An 18,423-nucleotide genomic window follows, 5' to 3' on the forward strand; every position below is an offset into this window, starting at 1 on the left:
TGTGGTTGAATAATATTCCTCTGTGTGTGTGTGTGTGTGTGTAACATCTTCTTTAACCTTGGTTCCATATCTTGGCTATTGTACATAATGCTGCTATAAACAAGGGTGTATGCATTCCTTTGAATTAGTGTTTTTTTTTTTAATTTCTTGGGTAAAACCCAGTAGTGCAATCACTAGATTGTTGGATAGTTCTATTTTTAATGTTTTGAGGAAACTCCATACCATTTTCCACAGTGGCTGCACCAGTTTGCATTTCCACCAATAGTATAAGGCAGTTCCTTTTTCTCTATATTCTCACCAACACTTGTTTCTTGTGCTTTTGATTTTAGCCATTCTCACAGGTGTGAGGTAGAATCTTCATTGTAATTTTGATTTGCATTTCCTTGATGATGAATGATGTTGAACATCTTTTCATGTATCTGTTGGCCATCTGAAAGTCTTTGGAGAAATGTCTATTCATGTCTTGTCCATTTTTTTCAAATAAAACACTTACTTTTCCAGTCTGACATATAGTATTAATTTCACTTATAGAATGAAGATTTTCATCAGTAATATAACTTGAAGTCCAGAATTGTGATGCCTCCAGCTTTGCTTTCCTTTTCAAGATTGCTATGGCTATTGTTTGTTCTAGCTCTGTGAGTGGTTTAATTCACTTTAAAATTTTTTATATTCATTTCTGACTCTTGACTGAGATTCAACTTTATAGTGTTGCATGCTTCCCTTTAGACTTTTGAAAAGATGGTCCCATTGGCATATATTTTAATGGCTACCTATCCACTTGCAAGTCAGATATACTCCATCTGGTCAAAACATACCTTCAAGGAATGCCTGGAATTTGATATATCAATTTACAGGAATAGAACTTAAAATATTGGGGTCAGAAAGTATATTGACAAGCTTTGGTGACCTTTAAATATGTCTCAAGATGATATATAGTCAATCTTGTGACAAAGAATTACCTTCAAAATAAATGTTTGTATAAAACAGCCAGTTGAACGGTTTGTTCTTGTTCTATTTTATGTTACTAAACAATCTTTGTCATTACTCATGATCCTTGGGTAATTACTAAGGGTAACAGTGGTCCCTAATGTGTTGCTTTTAAAGGTAATGCTATAGGTGAAATAAATAAGAGGATTAAGAATACACTTACTATGATGAGCACTGAGTAATGTACAGAATTATTGAATCACTATATTGTACACCTGAAACTAATATAACACTATCTGAATTGTACTTCAATAAAAAATAAAAATCCAAAAAATAAAACTTGAGAGGACACTTTTAATTTTAATTTCATTTTGACCTATTCTTTGTTTCATTTCAGATTTGTAGGGTAAAATCATTTGAAATTATCCAGTAAAGGTAATTACTCTTTGGTCACCAGACACAGATAGTACTTTGAAGAATCAAATAGATTTGTGAATTTTAAACTGTTGTAAATAAAATAGTTAAGGATAATCAAAGTAAAAAAAAGTCCATTTCTCCTTTTCAACTCATTATTTTATGTCTTTGCTGTATGCTAAGCACCAAACAAGTCACTTTGACATATAGGGTGGCAAAGATATTAGAGAAAGTTATTCCCCAATCTGATTTTATACTCATCTATAAAGCAGATTCTGGGCTAGCTTCTAAAAATATAAATCCATATAGAATAAATTTTCCTCCTTTGGGAACTATTTTTTAATCAGTTGAAATGGTTGTAAACAACATGAAACATGACATATGACAATGTTTTCTGGAACATGTTTGGACTTTAATCCATTAGCTACTTTCTACTCAATTTTTGGAATTAAAGAGTAGCTATACTCAAAGGCTTTATTATCCTCAGGAACCTGAGTATCCTTATGTGAGGGCCAAAGGCCCTGTAAATAAAAAGATGCTCTTATATTGGAAATCATAATGTTGGAAAAGGTTCAGTTAACGGATTTGCAGTATTGGAGTCTGTAAACCCACTGCTTCTTTAGAGAATGATAAAGTTGCTAATAGCAGCTTCTACTCATGACCTACCCTGTCCCTGTGTTTTGGTAAAGCATTCTTAGGAAAATGCCCTCTCTCAGCCTTGGGCTATCCACCCTGCCCATTCTAATTCCAATCTGTGATGATATTTTTATTACTTGGATCACTGCCTCTTAAAATAGTTGAAGTCTGTGGGCTCTATATATGAAGCTGAATGAGTCAATTTGATCATAGAAGCACTTTGAATTTAGACTCTAAAAGTCTGGATGAGCTTGTCATGTCCAGGTAACCCAACTCATGAATACCTTGCCACACATGACAAATTAGGACCATGGTCAGCTGGCCGTAATGGGAAAACTTGATAAACTTCTCTCTAGAATGTTCCTAGACAACAGAATATTCATGGGGCCATGCCTCTAATGCTTCTGTGACCTGCTGAGAAAAGTGTTATTCCTCTTCTGTTCCCAACTGAAGGACTCAACTTTCTTGACAATTTGCCATAATTATTCTGTCTTTCATTTTCAACCATCAGCCTGCACTAACCCCTTTCTTGAATGTTAAGAAACTATAAATCTATTACTCCTCTATTTGGAAAAGGTTTCTCCTCTTATTTTCCACTGGACTTCAGGACACTGGGGTGGGATGGGAAGGGATTTGGCATTAAAATTTCCTTGGGTTTTACCCATGCTGTGGTGATGCTGTGTGTCTGTGCAAAGTCCCATACATTTTGAGGAAATTCTACTATTGTACCTAGAAAAATTTTAATCAATCAATGTAAACCTCCTTAGCCAGAATTCCTACTGCAATAACAAGAAAAACCCCTAAAAACTTCCAATTCATACCTTATTACATGCTTTAAAGAACTGAATATTCCCCAAATGAATCCTAATTCTGAGGCATTAGACAAGCATATTTCAAATAAAGATATCATTCAATATTTTTTAAAATGTTTATTTTTAGAGGTTGAACAATAGTTCATTACAGATTTTCTGATGAAACAATTAGCAGTCTCAAAGATTATTTCAATAAATTTTAAAGCACAGATCGAATATAAATTGATTTAAATAGGTACATTTTAAAAAATAATTGGAGTATTTAAAAGATCCCATTGAATGTATGTGGCATTATTCCTAGTTTTATGAATACTATTTCAATTAAATGAGTTCTGGCAGAAAATATCTACTGATTATTTTCTCTAGAAACTGGTAGCACTAAAATATTAAAAATATTAAAAATTATGCATTCTACTGGTTTGTATGTATGTGTACATGCGTGTATATGCACATGTATGATTTCTGCTTTGCCTATTTTACTATATAAATGATTACCCTTTCTTACTATTTCCTCTGAGGCTCTGAGCTCACTTCAACAGACATGATCACTCAGAGCTTTTCTTGTCAGCCCTTTTCATACATCATTTTCTAGTTTTCAAATATTTCCAACACTGCCTTTTATTTTGGACAAAGGCTTTAGTGAAAAAACTAAAGTATACTAAAATAAAACTGTATTTTGTCCCAGTGCTACTCACAAGCTGCTAGAACTTTCATGATTTCAATCACAGGGCTAGGGGAATTGGCTGGTCAGGATTCCCCCTCCATTGCTTCAGGTGCTTGATCTACAAAGCAAGGTGTAGATATACCTTCTATTACTGTGCACTGACTATGAAATTTAATTGTCTCTTCACTTCGTTTCAGCTGGCAAAGGATATAAAAATTCCAGATGGAATAACATCAAAATTGGAAATACTCATTACCTATGAACCACTTTAAATATTTTCAGTCCTTTCTATTTGGCTACTCAACATTTCAATCTCCTTTCGTGATATGTACTCAGCTTCCTTTCTTTATTAACACCTCATCCTTTAAAGGTCAGTTACACATCTGTAATTTTTCCTGTTTACTTTGGGGCATCTCTGTAGATTCAGTTCACTATGGTCTCTGTTTACTAGAATAACAGCCACAAAGCACAATGGGAGTTGACTTCCTAAAATAGTTTACTGTCTTAATGCCTTAAAATACGATTTTATGATAAAACTTATTTTTGAATCTTAACTTTGAGTAAATATTATGAAGAAAAAAATGAATTCTTAAAAGACTTGATTCTACACACTACTTAAATGAAAAATTTTCTGAAATTCAAACATAGCAAGCTCCATTTGCTCAGCAATGAGGTACTTGCACAAAGTACCCCATGGCTTTTTGGTGTACAAATTTATAATAATGAAGACTACTTCTAAGGAAATAATTTGACGTAAATGTTTGTTTTCTCTTTAAACTACTGCATTAAAAAGTCATTCGAGTTGTAAACACACAAGAATAAGCCAGTTTTAGGATCACATTATTGTGTCACAGTAACAGAAATGTGAATCACATTTATTTCTTTAATTCATGGATTCAGGTTCTCCTAAATTCTCATTTTGAGCTACTACACTCTTGATAGAAGTTGTTAGGAAAATCCAAATCATCATTCTTGGCACCAGAGTGTCAAGAAACAATGTGCTATCATGAAATCACACATAGTCAGCTGCTTTTGTATTTTGGTTAACCAGGTAGTTTGTAAATTAGTATCCTGCTAGTGCTTGCTTCATACTTTTGAAGCAGAACTAGAGGAATTATATTGAGGTATACTTTGCGTTAGTTCTGTTGCTTCTCTGTTGCCCCAGAACTAACCATGGTATTGAGGAAATTATGAAACTATGTTTTTCACCAGGTAGCAGGTACTATAGGTGACCAAACACCACCTATCTATGGCATCTATAATATATTGGGTGATAGACTAGCATGATTTTCACTACTCTAAATTTGATGAAAGCTGTATTTTTTTCAAAATATTCTTTCTTTCTTTCTTTCTTTCTTTCTTTCTTTCTTTCTTTCTTTCTTTTCTTTCTTTCTTTCTTTCTTTCTTTCTTTCTTTCTTTCTTTCTTTCTTTCTTTTCTTCTTTCTTCTTTCTTTTTTTACCTAAACATTAAATCCCAACATGTAGACTTATCACTTTTAGATTAATTTCTGATTTTACAGTAATAGAAATAGGAAAACATAAGCATTAGCAGCCAAAGTTTTTGTTGTTACATTTTGTTCTTTTTGTTTAACGACTGACTCGGGGTGGGGGGTAGAATTTTTATATAGTTTAATCTGGGATTGGGAAAATATTCAATGTTGTCTGATGGTCCCACTGTTGGCCAGATAAGAGTTTTGATAAATCAACCAATCTGTTTTTGGGGGTTAAAATTTGATGCCTACTTTAATGTATTAAAAATAAAAACTCATTCTACAGTACATGTGTATAGGAGTTCAGTCCTGTATTCAGTCTTGCAAGTGTATTATTTGGTGGTTTTATTTTAAACAGCTATTGCACATTTTCAGGGGTTCTGAGGAAAATCAAGCATCTAAGACTTTCTTCCTCCTTATCAGGAGAAAACCAGCTTACCGTGGTATGAAAAAAACACAACTGGTCTCTGACTAGGAGCATGACTGTCAAGGAACTATAAGTAAATGGGTAGCCTTTTCCCTTTTATCACTGTAGTTTTCTCCAGGCATGTAGGTTGTTCAGTCTTAGTCTGGTTTATAGCAATAGTCATTATTTTCACTTAATAATCTAAACTTTGGTTCTTTATATGACTTTGCAAATGTACATATAGTTTGTTGCTGTTTTTTTTCTGAAAAACTTCACTCAGGGTCAATTATTTTGAAAGGATTTGTGATCTAACTTATTACAGGTTTCTTTACACCATGTAGTAAAATCTGAATATAGATACTGTCCAAACTGTCCAAAGAGTAATATTTGAATTCACAGTAACAAAAGTTACAAAGTTTGTGCAAAAGACATTGTACACCACTGGAGTACATAGAGCTTGCTATAGTTAATTTTATATATAAAGCTGCATTTCTCATTAGAACTATTTTGTGCTACATTAAAAGTAAAGTATCTGATTTAATTTTCCCTAAAATAAAACTGAATGCTCATTTAATCTCAGAAATATTAAAATGCAAGTTGCATATTTATGATGTTTGTAAATGTAATAAATCATTGGAACTTTTTAAACACCATAATTGTTTTGGAGCTCTTCAAGGTTTCCAAGGGTCATGAAGTAAACCCGGCTGTGGCGATTGCGCAGGGTGGAGGTAAAAAATAGCTTTAAAAAGAGAGAAAGAGATATCATCAGTAAATATTTACTACATTTTAATCTGATATTTGACAGATACAACTATAATTTCAATTATTCTACATCAACTAATTAAAATATTAAGCCATACTTTTCTTTTGGACCAGGATTTAAATGGAAGAAAAAGACTTTAAATTGGTATGGAGTCTAAATTATATATTAAAAATAATCTATCATATTCTATATAATTGTACTTCACATAGTTAAAATTAGATTTTCATTGTGGCACTCATCTGGTGACATTTTTGATTGACTTTGGTTAAGGATTATTCCTTTTGCTTTAAAAACATCTACTAAAAAATCTACTCAAGTTGGCTGTACTTTTTCTTTTAATATAAGGAAATGATTAAGATATTTGATGTTGTTCACCATTGTTGCTGCTGTTTAAATGGCTGCTGAAATTTTCTACTTGGTGGGATTTTTTTTTTTTAATTTTTATTTATTTATGATAGCCACACAGAGAGAGAGAGAGGCAGAGACACAGGCAGAGGGAGAAGCAGGCTCCATGCACCGGGAGCCTGATGTGGGACTCAATCCCGGGTCTCCAGGATCGCGCCCTGGGCCAAAGGCAGGCGCCAAACCGCTGCGCCACCCAGGGATCCCTTGGTGGGATTTTCTATATCAGTGGAATGGACTGACACCAATAGATTGATATTATGAGTTAAACTAACCAGTTTAGAGAGGAACATGTCTTATGAGTATGGTCTGTGCCATAAAGAAATTTAAAACAGAACATGAAAATAAATAGCAGAGGCCTCCTTGCTAGGGCTAAGGCTTTCCACATCCACAATGAATATACTTAGAAGGGTTTTGACATTGATGATGATGATAATAACACTAACTATCCTTGACTTAATGTATTTCATGTCTCAGGCAATCTGTGAGATGCTTACTATACACACATTATCATTAATTTTCAAAATTGTTATCAAAAGAGTTATTAATATTTTCATTTGGAGATGAAGGAACTAAGAATCAGGAAGATTCATCAGTCTTCCAGATTCTTACACCTCATTAGGTGGCAGAACCAGGACTGCATGCTAAGTCTATCTGACCTCAAACACTGGTTCTTCCCATTATTCATATTGCAAACCAGTACTTTTTCCTTCATGCATAATGTTTACCCTGCTTGTTCTGAAATTAATTTGAATCCTCTGCAATCTATTTAAAATGTGGATGTTTCCTAGTTTTGTCAGGGTTATTTTTTCATGCTATTATTTCTCATAGTATGTAGAGACTGTAATGGTTTTATGTAATGTGTATTTTCCATTTAAACTATCTGAATTTGTTGTTAAAATCGATTACATTACATAAATAATTGACAAATTTCAATTTTATTTTTCTTTCCTGTCAAATGGGATATTACTACTGCAAAATGAAAAATTTGTTTTTATCAATCAATAGTTTGCCAATTTGGGAATTATATCATAAATATATTTATGGCCAGAGGAAAAGGATTTTCTTACTTAATTTTCATTGCCTGCTTTATTTTTGCTGTAACTGAGGGATATAAACAATACCTTGTCACCTCGGGTACACAGAAATCTCAGCTTCTTAATTGACCTGCGCTTCAGTTCACTTTCCAGGACCCTTGATTGCAAAGAGCGGACTTCGATGGCCTTTTGGCCCCATCCTGTGGTTCGCTGTGTACACTCATAAGCTATAATATAAATTTAAAAATCAGAAATTTTTTTTCTATCAGTAATAGCAAATTAAAACCATAGTCAACATTTGATTATTAATAAGCTCATTAATAAGCTCAGTTTAGGTAAGCATATTTTGTTTTTCCTCCTTCTATAGTTAGTCATTTGGCCATATGCTGCTCAGCAGTGGTATTCAAGCAAGCTATTCACTGTTATAATTGTGATTATTCAAATGTTGAATAACTAGGTTTTTTAAAAAGATTTTTATTTATTTATTCATGAGAGACACAGAGAGAGAGAGAGGCAGAGACACAGGCAGAGGGAGAAGCAGGCTCCATGCAGGGAGCTCGACGTGGGATTCGATCCCGGGTCTCCAGGATCACGCCCTGAGCCAAAGGCAGACACTTAACCGCTAAGCCACCCAGGTGTCCCTGAATAATTAGATCTTAGTCTTTGTATTCCTATTCTCTAATACCACAGAAAAAGCTAAATGTTAATTCTACCCTGTTTATAGAAAGTAAAATCTACCGACAGCCATTTTTTTACAGTCTAGTTGAGGTATAGCATTCCATAAGGGTTTGTATTTGGGCTTCAGTGACATACATTAAAAATCTGATTAACTTCAAAATTAAGACGTTAAAAAATGATTTGCTCAGATAATAACTTTAGCAACTCTAGTGCAAGTCAATGAATGACCACATTATAAACAGAACTAAACCTAATTTGATACTGTGTCTTACTCAGGCAATTTTATTAAGATTTTAACTTTTGCACCCTGTGTCACCTACTACTTGGTAACAATAAAGATTATGACAACTGGAGGTTGACAGATAGTGACTACACTTATTATGGTAAGCATTGAGTAATGTATAAAATTATAAAATCACCATGCTGTATACCTGAAACTTTACCTTTTTAAAATAAAAACTAATATAACATTATATACCAACTACATTTCAATTTAAAAATAATGACAATTGCCTTAAAGCAGAAAACCTAATTATGCAGTCATATAGTCAGCTGGTGCTGAAAAGTATTTTCTGACACAGGGAGAAGAATTGTTGTTGAATGTTTAACTTTTAAGTAGATTTTTTATGTACTTCATTGGAAAGTAAATTTTCATAAATAAATTCAATCCTGTACTTAAAATAATATCAAGATTTTGAGTCAAACTGAAATAGTCTAGAGAACACCAAAACAAGGCACCTTCATTCCCATGTTACATGACTAAAATCAGAATTCAGTTCTTAGACCTTCCATTTTCTTCTATTATAGAAACAATAAACTGAGTTATTATAGTTAAAATTTTCTTTATAATTCTCAAAAGTTCTAGAATGCTTTTGTTTAAACCAAACTTTACCTGGCCTATATATGTATACATTAAATATACATAAAAGGACTCATGAAAAAATTCTTAAACTTTGACAAAAGTGACTTTTTACAAGCATACTGTAAGGCATTTTGAATTCCTCAACTAAAACTTAAATAAGCATTTATGGTCTCTTGTTTCCTTTTCATTACAGTTCAAAACATTTCCATGTATGAAATTGATCACAAAATTGTAATTACATTACAATTTCATTTTTTTACCATTATATTTCACAATGGTATTTTTATTCAGACAAATGGCTCTCCTGGACAATGACTTTATAAATCCAGTTTCAGACTGGAATTAAATACAAAGAAAGTGAGAGTAATCTATGACCTGAGTGTTGGAAATAAGTAGTAGATTTAGTCTATCTGGATTTGAATTTTTGTCACCAATGTGAATACTTCATTGAAATTGGTAGTTTGTCAACAACCACACAGAGCAAAAAATTATAAATTTGATACTTGCTGAGTCCAAGCTCACAGTTCATATGGCATGACAAAATTCACACCTTAATTCTGAAAAACATTAATTTGCTACTTAACCTGGCAACTGAGCTAGTTTGCTTATGAAATAAGATCCAATGATTTGGAGTGGTAATGCTTAGTGATACCTGTTGTAATTGCTAAGCTTCTATATATTTATTTGAAATTTCTAAGCAATGATATTATTATTGAAAACATTTATTATATCTCAAGGAAATGTAAATTTTATATTGGGGAAATCTGGATCTAGGTTAGTTTTAAATAGCAAAGCAACTGTTTTTAGACAGAAAGAGAAACTTATTTCCTTAATATAAATGTTATACTGTAGTCTTTAGTATATTATCAAAATATCCTTAATACACAAACTAAAATATCACATTCCTATAGTGCTATAACTTATTTTATGTGGAGAGAGATGTTTTTCAAATTCTTGCAACTTAAAATAGCTTGTTTTAGGTCAGAAGTTGTCTTAAGGACAAGAGCTTGCCAGATGACATTTTTTAAAGACCGCTTTGATTCCTATGATTGTCTAGTGGCATAAATATAGAGGTTTGCTCAGTTTCCCATTTGAACTGAGTTTCCTTATTTTAATTTCTAATTAATATATTGATCACAAAAGTACCACTGTAAAGGTTAGAACAAGATTCATTATTTTCAGTTTATTTTGCCCCAGATCTGTCAATTATAAGCATTTACTTCTGTCACTTAAAATGGTTTTAAACCCTTGGGAGTTCTTCATTGCTTGAAGAAATTCAAAGAGGTTTTCAGGACAATTGTTAACACTATATGTGCAAAAGGAAAGGATTCTACAGGTGCAATGCAAAGTGCCATCATCCCGTAATGTAAAAATGTCCATTAAAAAGCAGTTCTTTCAAATTGGTCTTTAAAGCTACATGGGGGGCAGCCCTGGTGGCTCAGCGGTTTGGCGCCGCCTACAACCCAGGGCCTGATCCTGGAGACCCGGGATCGAATCCCATGTCGGGCTCCCTGCGTGGAGCCTGCTTCTCCCTCTGCCTGTGTCTCTGCCTCTCTCTCTCCTCTCTGTGTATTCTCATGAATAAACAAATAAAATCTTTAAAAAAAATAAATAAAAAAATAAAGCTACATGCGGATCACATTTAACCATTTCATGGTTAAAGCTAAAGATTTAAAAGAAGCTAAAGATTTCGTTAGCTTCTGCCTCCTTAATAAACTACCTTTCTCCTTCTATCTTTCCTTCCCTCTCCTTACTAAAGAAGCTAAAGATTTCGTTAGCTTCTGCCTCCTTAATAAACTACCTTTCTCCTTCTATCTTTCCTTCCCTCTCCTTACTTCTCCTTTCCTTTTCTCTTTTATTTACTTCATTAACCCTTTCTTCCTTTCAGGAACATTTATCCTCCATCAAGTCATTCTACTCTTCCTAATATTTGTACTGTTCATATGCATTCTGTTCCCTGTCTAGAATCACCTTTGTAGTCACCAAGCCTCAGAGACATATACAAGAGTCTCAAGTTATTCATATTTTCCAAATCAGCAATGCTGCATTCATTAAGAGGAAAAAAAATGTCCTGGCCTGATGAAGATGAAAGGCAGTTTTCTTTATGGTGCAATCTATTAGTACCTAATAGGCATTCCAGAGAGTCATATTTATCTCCTTCATAAATGAAGGATGATGAAATCTTAGTGACCCAATATGTCACATATTTAGTTTGTATTTGATTCTTCACAGGATTATCACTCTCTAAATAGAACACTATTTGCTATATGAAATAGAAATATTCTGCTCTCCTTTTATGATTATTTGGCAATCTCCTAAGATAAGGGTAAACCCCCAAAATCAATGTGAGGGAATAAAGTATTTCCAACATCTGCATAAAATCTGCAAGGAAAGGGAGTTAAAATAAAATTATAGATTATTGTGGAAAGGAATTCCTTTCCTATTTTAGTTATATTACTATTACACATGAACAACTTGGTCAAAATTAGTCTCTTTGTGGTAGCCTTGCGAATTTATTAAGTATATGGTAAACACACACCTTATTAAGTATCCTAAATTAACCCTATATGCCTGGAGAAAATGTGATATTTCAGAAAATAGAAGTTTCTCTGAGGTCATAAAAAAGAGAAAAAATTTTGTACATACCTACTGAAGATGGTATGTCTTTCCACACTTCAAGGATCTTCTTGAAGAGCTGTTCATTTGCTTCTAGAGAAAGGGCTTCAGCATTGAAGGTGAGCATCATGCCAATTCCCAAGGAATCAGGTAAAATGATGATATTCTGTGGTATAATGATTTCCAGGGGCTGGAATTATGTTTCATAAAGATTTATATGTCCAACATTTTATTACTACTACTTTAACTGAAGCAGCTTGGCTGAGCAATAAAGACAAAAAGGGCTTCAAAGTGCAGGGAGGAAGAGAAACTTCTATTTTAATATTAAACAGCATGCTACCCAACACCTGAAAACAACCTTTCCTATGTTATAAAGGCATCACTGTTCAAATAGTGTCCTTTATATTTAGGAGAAAACTTTGTTTGAAAAAAACATTTCCAACACAGATAAAATTGTTGAAATTTAACGTAATGACAGAAGAAACATTACTTCTTACAAAGTGGGACTTCAGATTCATTTCAGCACATTTAGTGAATAGTTTAGTGATGAATATGTGAATCAACTAACAAATACACAATCACTGGTTATCTATCCAATTCATTTAAATCAGAAATAGAAAAATTAACTTAAAAATAGCTCGAGCTTAAAATATTTAGAAGGGGTAACTATAATATTCATTACTACTTGAAATATAACAGTCATTCTCCCTTCACAAAAAATGTAGGATTTCTTATCCAATTTATAAGTCATAAAATATCTTCAACATACAAATTCAGAGATGTCTTAGGCGACATAACATGAAATACTAAGAAATATCTAAGAATTTTAAAAATTTTATAATGCATGAAACAATGTGACAAAATTTACTTAAACTACAGAAATTGCCACATTAATAGTATTTCCCTGAAAAAATGAACAATTACATTCCTTTATTATTTCTCTAAATTAGCAAGTTACAAGAAGAAAAGGTCAGAAACTATACTTGCCAAACCCAGCGTACTCAGGCCAAGTGCTTCAGGCCATGTCTCAGCAACAACAATCCTTAAAACTAAAATGGGGATCCAGAGGCGAAAAGCAATTTTAATGCGTTCCCTGGGCACTTGCATGAGCAATTGAATCAGAGAAGAGATGAAAGAAGAGAGAAAAAGAAATTGCAAGAAAGAAGGCTGTCTCTAAAAAATCTGTTTAGAATAAAGCTGGACTGCTGTAAATTCAGAAAGCCCCAGAGGTAATTCTTTGCTTCTCAGATGGTTCCTGCAGTAATCAGATATTCTTTAGCACACATGGCTCCCCTGTAGCATTACAGGTTTTGTAATCTGGCACTCTTGGAAAAATATAATCTTTAATATCTTCTGTTTCAGAAGACACTCCTCTCCCTTATATTAGATTCCTTTCTCTTTTAATGGGTCAGGACATTAGGGCAGTTAGCTAAAAATACTATTTTTGAATATACTTAAGGTATCCTAATTAGGTCAGAAAATAATATTTTTAAAAAATTGATCTCCCATTCTTGCCTCCACAATAATGAACTGATTGCTTCAAAAGGAAATAATTCTCCTTGCTTGGTAATCAAGTGGAACAGAGAGTGCAATCTTCTTGAATGATGTTTCAAATCAGTATAAACTTGGACCAATACTGCAATTTTTAATATGGCACTAGCTTCAAAACAAAGGCTATCTGCTATTACATAGAAAATAAGATGCAGGAAGCTATGGAAGACTCAAACTGAAAAGTACTGTAAAACATATTAATATTAATCTTAACTCATATCTATGTGGCTTTGGCTGGGCTCAGCTCAATATTTTCTACTTTATAAACAGGGTGATTTCTATATACTCATAAGTGACAACTGAGTGATGAGTTAATTAGATTTTTAATATGACCAAAATACTTTTTTTAGTGTTTCCACTGATAATTTGACAATTGCTCTATGTAATTTGTCAGAGATGTATGAGATAATTCTGAAAGCTATGTAAAATATCACATTACTACAATGATTTAAAGTACATAGAAGTTTTCTCCTGGACTTTTATATAATGCTAAGCTGCTAAAATTTTAGTTGCCAACAAACTGGGGAATTAAAAAATGATGAAGCAGAGATTTGTTGCTTCAACCCTTTTTTAAAATATAATTTTCTATAAAACAAATATCACTGCTACCATCAAATTTGAGACACACTAGAATTATATTTTGTATGGTGCATGTGTATAGGGGGTATTATGTTTGAACTCTATATAAATGATATGTATAGTATATTTACAATTATCCATATTTTAGATATTGTGCCACAGAATCATCATGTATAAGTATTTGAGAGTAAAGAATTGAGGTACATTAGCTTTTAAAGTGCTGAGTCCTTTGATCAGAAAGTCTAGCTATAATTGATACTATAAGAGAACACTTTATGATAATTTGCTATATATCACAGTTAAAGTACTATCATTTGAATAAAGAAGGGGATAATGATGCTGCAATACTGGTGTAGTTTTAAAGAATCTGTTTATGTATTATGGGGTGAAGAAGGACTAAAAGCAAAGATTGTAAACTCATACATCCATTAGGACTGGTTATTATAAATATATAAAAGTGGATGGATAGGCAATGTATAGTATATATTCCATCTAAAAGGGAGCAAACATAAAAAAATAATAAAAGGAGGCAGGCACGAATCATTTCCAGTTGATAATGGCCAAATATTAATAAGGGCCAGATGTTATCAGATCTTTTGGTTTATCAATAGAAGTTCAGATTTTTCAGTGTAAACTATTCATTTAAAAACAAACAAAAAACACCATGCCAGACAAACAAAATCTATCTGAAGAAGAGACTCAGCTGTCTGGACTAAGAAGCCATCAATAATTTCTGCTTATCCATTACTACTTCCTGGCACTCTAAACTTACCTTTTAGGTTTCAGTTCCAGTATAGATATTGATAATCATATTTTTAAATCATTAAGAGTTTTGACAGATTGTGGTGTACAATATTTCTAGGGATCTTACGTTATTTGGCAGAGTCACATCAGACATAACCTCAGATTCGGCATCAATGATGTGATATCCATCTGTTGAGCTGAAGAAAATCTTTAGTCTTTTTTCAGAACCAATAGCCAGGTCAACTGTCACTGGCTTATGACCAACTGTCGGAAACACCTGTAGATAGAAAACCAAATATGGCCAAAAGGCCAAAAATGACACTCTGACTAAAGCAAAAATTCCCCTGCCCTTTTGTTTAATGAGTTTATAAAACCCTGGTTGATTTTTTAAGTTACATAATATATTTAGACTATGTATTATGACTTTTTTTAGGTCTGTTACTACAATAAGAACATAATTATATTCAGGCTCTAAGTTTTGAGTTTCTCTGCGGAGGCCAAATATCCAATGATCATAAGAACATTTTATGGCCCTGCACTCTGCTTGCTGTCTTTATATTCCTTGCCTTGAGCTTCAGCAAATGAAGGAGCTCATCTGGTCTCTTAAACCGGTTCGCTGGATCAGCTGCCTGTATTTTTGCCAGTATTCGTATATAGGCTTCATAGGACATGTAGTCTCCTTCGGAGTCTGCTGATTGATCAATGCATACTTGGTAGGGAATGAAAAAGGCCAGACATGTTAACCTACCATAGACTGGATGTACTCTAGGCTCCTAAGGTTCCTAGTCCAAGGAAACAAAAAGTCAAACAGGATTCATTGCCAAGTTCAGGTCACAGTAGAGGACTGGGCATCACAGGATTCACTATACTGCAGTCATGAGATGAGATTCAACAACTGGAGGAGGACTTGGACCAGGAACTGTATATCAGGCTAGACAGACTGTTGGTACTTATCTTCTTTGTTTTCCAGCTCCATATCAGGCAGCTCTGACCAATCAGCAGACAGCCAAGAACACACCCATATCCAAATACAGACAGCTGACCCAAGGCCCAATTTAGGGAGATCAGATCAGACATGTAATTTGTGTCAGGACAGATGCAGGCTGTCTATATGATAGTCTGTGCTTTACAAAAGAACATATTTATTGTGAAAATAGACATTGAGAGGCAGTCATAATTAGTTCATCTTTATTGCACACATGTGATGCTTTGGCTGCAAAATATACCATGTAAACATATCTTGACCTAAGATACGAAAATATTACATAAATACCTTGCTGGAGTCTATCGTGATGTGTCCTTATCAGTGCTTTGTAAAAACTTGTCATGGACCAACTAGTTCAAAGTCACATTTGCTAAAAATATAGATTCCCAGGCCCCACCCCAGACCTACTAATTTAGCCTGAGGTTAGGTCTGAGATCTAAACTTTCAACAAATGTTCCAAATGATTCTGGTGTACACTCCAGATTAGGAGTCACTGGACTCTATATAATGCTCCCAGTTCATTAACTAGTCCTTACTGCTATGGAATAAACAAAAAATAATCCTATTTACATAGAATTTTGGAGTATCATTAAAAATAATAAAGATAAAAAGTCCCCAGTTTATGAGATGAGATTAAAAAATCATTAGCAACTTAACTGTTTGGGACACCAACTGGTTACCTTAAGAGGCTGATCCATAGAAGTTCAGCTAAACCATAATAAAGGTGGAAATATTACTGGTAATCCAAATAAGCCTAACCACCATTCCTTGCAATAGTTCTGGAGAGAAATGTGTTTAGAGTTCCAGCTCGGAAGAAATATAGACCCTTCTGCCCTTTCCTCCCCAACCCCATCTATTGTAGCCCTGGTAATTAGAGCAAAGACTTGACCTCTTATTCCTCTTCCAGTGGGGCTTCCCCCTCTACCACTGTCACACCTTTCTTTACCTTCCTTCTGCTCTCCACCCCCCACTAAGAGAGAACAGAGACTTTCTCAGCTTCAAGTCACTGGGGGTGGTAGCACCCAAAACCTGCATTTGGGGCTCTAGAAGAGAAGGTCTTCATTCACTACAGAATTGGGAATGAGGAGCTGGTAGGGAGGTCCTCTAAAGGGAGGGGTCAGGGATTTCCCTCACACTCTCCCTTGCTGTAGTGCCTGTGAATTATCTAAAAAAGGGTTAAATGATAATTATTGACATGGTGTAGCCAAATTACATTAACTGTAGAAGAATGGTATTTATTTTTGCTACTATAAAAATATTGCTGTGTTTACAGTTTCCCAAAAGAAAAACTATATGATCCAAGTTTGAAAAAGGAAACCACTTACTTTGATAGCAGTGCTTTCATCAAAGGATTTTGGTGCCCAAGCGTAAAGGTGAATTGATGATTTCAAAGCAATTGCAATATATGTTGTTTCTTCATGTTGGACTACAACAATAAAATACAAAGAAGTAACAATGCTACAGAGTTCACAAGAACACTCAAGTATTTTTATTGGTCCTTAAAAATATTATAACTATAAGAGCACAGATCATATATTTTTAGTACAGCTATTTAGTTACAATTTGATGCCCCCTAAAAGGTGACAAAACTAACTATATGGTTTTATTGAGTATATGCATTAGCCTTCAAGAGCACTCTAAATTGTACACTGAAAACTACAGAACATTGTTGAAAGAAATTAAAGACCTAAATAAATGGAAAGACTTCCTTTGTTAATGGATAGGTAGACTTAGCATTGTTAAGAGGGCAATACATGGATGGGCCTAGAAGGTATTCTGCTAAGTGAAATCAGCCAGACTGTGAAAGACAAATACTGTATGACTTCACTCATGTGGAATCTAAAAGACAAAACAAATGAATAAACAAACAAGAAGCATAATCAGACCTATAAATACAGAGATCAAACTGATAACAGCCAGAGGGAAGGCTGGTAGGGGATGGGCAAAATGGGTGAAGGGGAATGGGATGTATAGGCCTCTGGTTATGGAATGAATAAGTCATGGAAATAAAAGCTACAACATTGGGAATATAGTTAATGCTATAGTAACTTTGTATGGTGACAGATGTTAGCTACAGCATAACATACAGAGAATTTGAAGCACTATGTTCTATACCTGAAACTAATGGAATATTATGTGTCAACTATATAAAAAAATCCAGCTGAGCCCTAGTCAGCTCGTACACTTAGGAGAAATAACAAATCACTGTTTTTTAAGCCACTAAATAAATAAATAATAAAAATGAAAATATTTTAAAAACAGGATAGCATTACCAAAGTGATCTATGGATTCAATGCAATTGCTATTAAAATCCCAATGGCCTCTCATGCAGAAATAGAAATGCTGATCCTAAAATTCACATGGAATTGGAAAAGGCCCCCAAGAGCTAAAAGAATCTTGAAAAAGAAAAACAAAGTTGAATGACTCATACTTCCCAAATTCAAAACTTACTACAAACTACAGTAATCAAAACAGTGTAGTACTGAGATTAGGAAAGGCATATAGGTCAACAGAGTAGAATTGGGAGTCTACAAATAAACCCATATATCAATGATCAATGATGTCCTGACCATTCAATTGGGAAAGAATACTCTCTTCAACAAATGGCACTGGGACAACTGAATTTCCATATACAAAATAATAAGTTGAACCCCTCACCTCACACCACATACAAAATCTAACTCAGAAGGGATCAAAGACCTAAATGTAAGAGCTAAAACTATAAAACTCTGAGAAATAAATATAGAAATAAGTCTTTATGGCAATGGAGTTTTTTTATGTTGTTTTATATTTGCCACCAAAAGCATATGCAACAAAAGAAAAAAAAAACAGATAAATAAGTTTTATCCAAATTAA

The 18,423-nt window shown here is 33.7% G+C and overlaps 1 protein-coding gene across 2 annotated transcripts in view; it reads right to left on the reverse strand.

Moving 5' to 3' along the window:
- Positions 1-2,891: 2,891 nt before the first annotated feature.
- NRK (Nik related kinase) overlaps positions 2,892-18,423 on the reverse strand; it is a 138,998-nt gene continuing 123,466 nt past the window's right edge. Inside the window, exons 24-28 of one of the 2 annotated variants that reach the window (XM_077887729.1) lie at positions 16,893-16,993; positions 14,710-14,859; positions 11,739-11,874; positions 7,640-7,779; positions 2,892-6,089 (exon numbers count right to left, since the gene is read on the reverse strand). In XM_077887729.1, coding sequence (XP_077743855.1) covers positions 5,994-6,089; positions 7,640-7,779; positions 11,739-11,874; positions 14,710-14,859; positions 16,893-16,993 — 623 coding nt within the window. In that variant the 3' untranslated portion in view covers positions 2,892-5,993. Of the gene's footprint in view, positions 6,090-7,639; positions 7,780-11,738; positions 11,899-14,709; positions 14,860-16,892; positions 16,994-18,423 lie in introns of both variants that reach the window. The other variant, XM_077887728.1, reaches the window with a different exon arrangement.

Source organism: Canis aureus, chromosome X (genome assembly GCF_053574225.1).
Source record: "Canis aureus isolate CA01 chromosome X, VMU_Caureus_v.1.0, whole genome shotgun sequence".
NCBI classification, from domain to species: domain Eukaryota; kingdom Metazoa; phylum Chordata; class Mammalia; order Carnivora; family Canidae; genus Canis; species Canis aureus.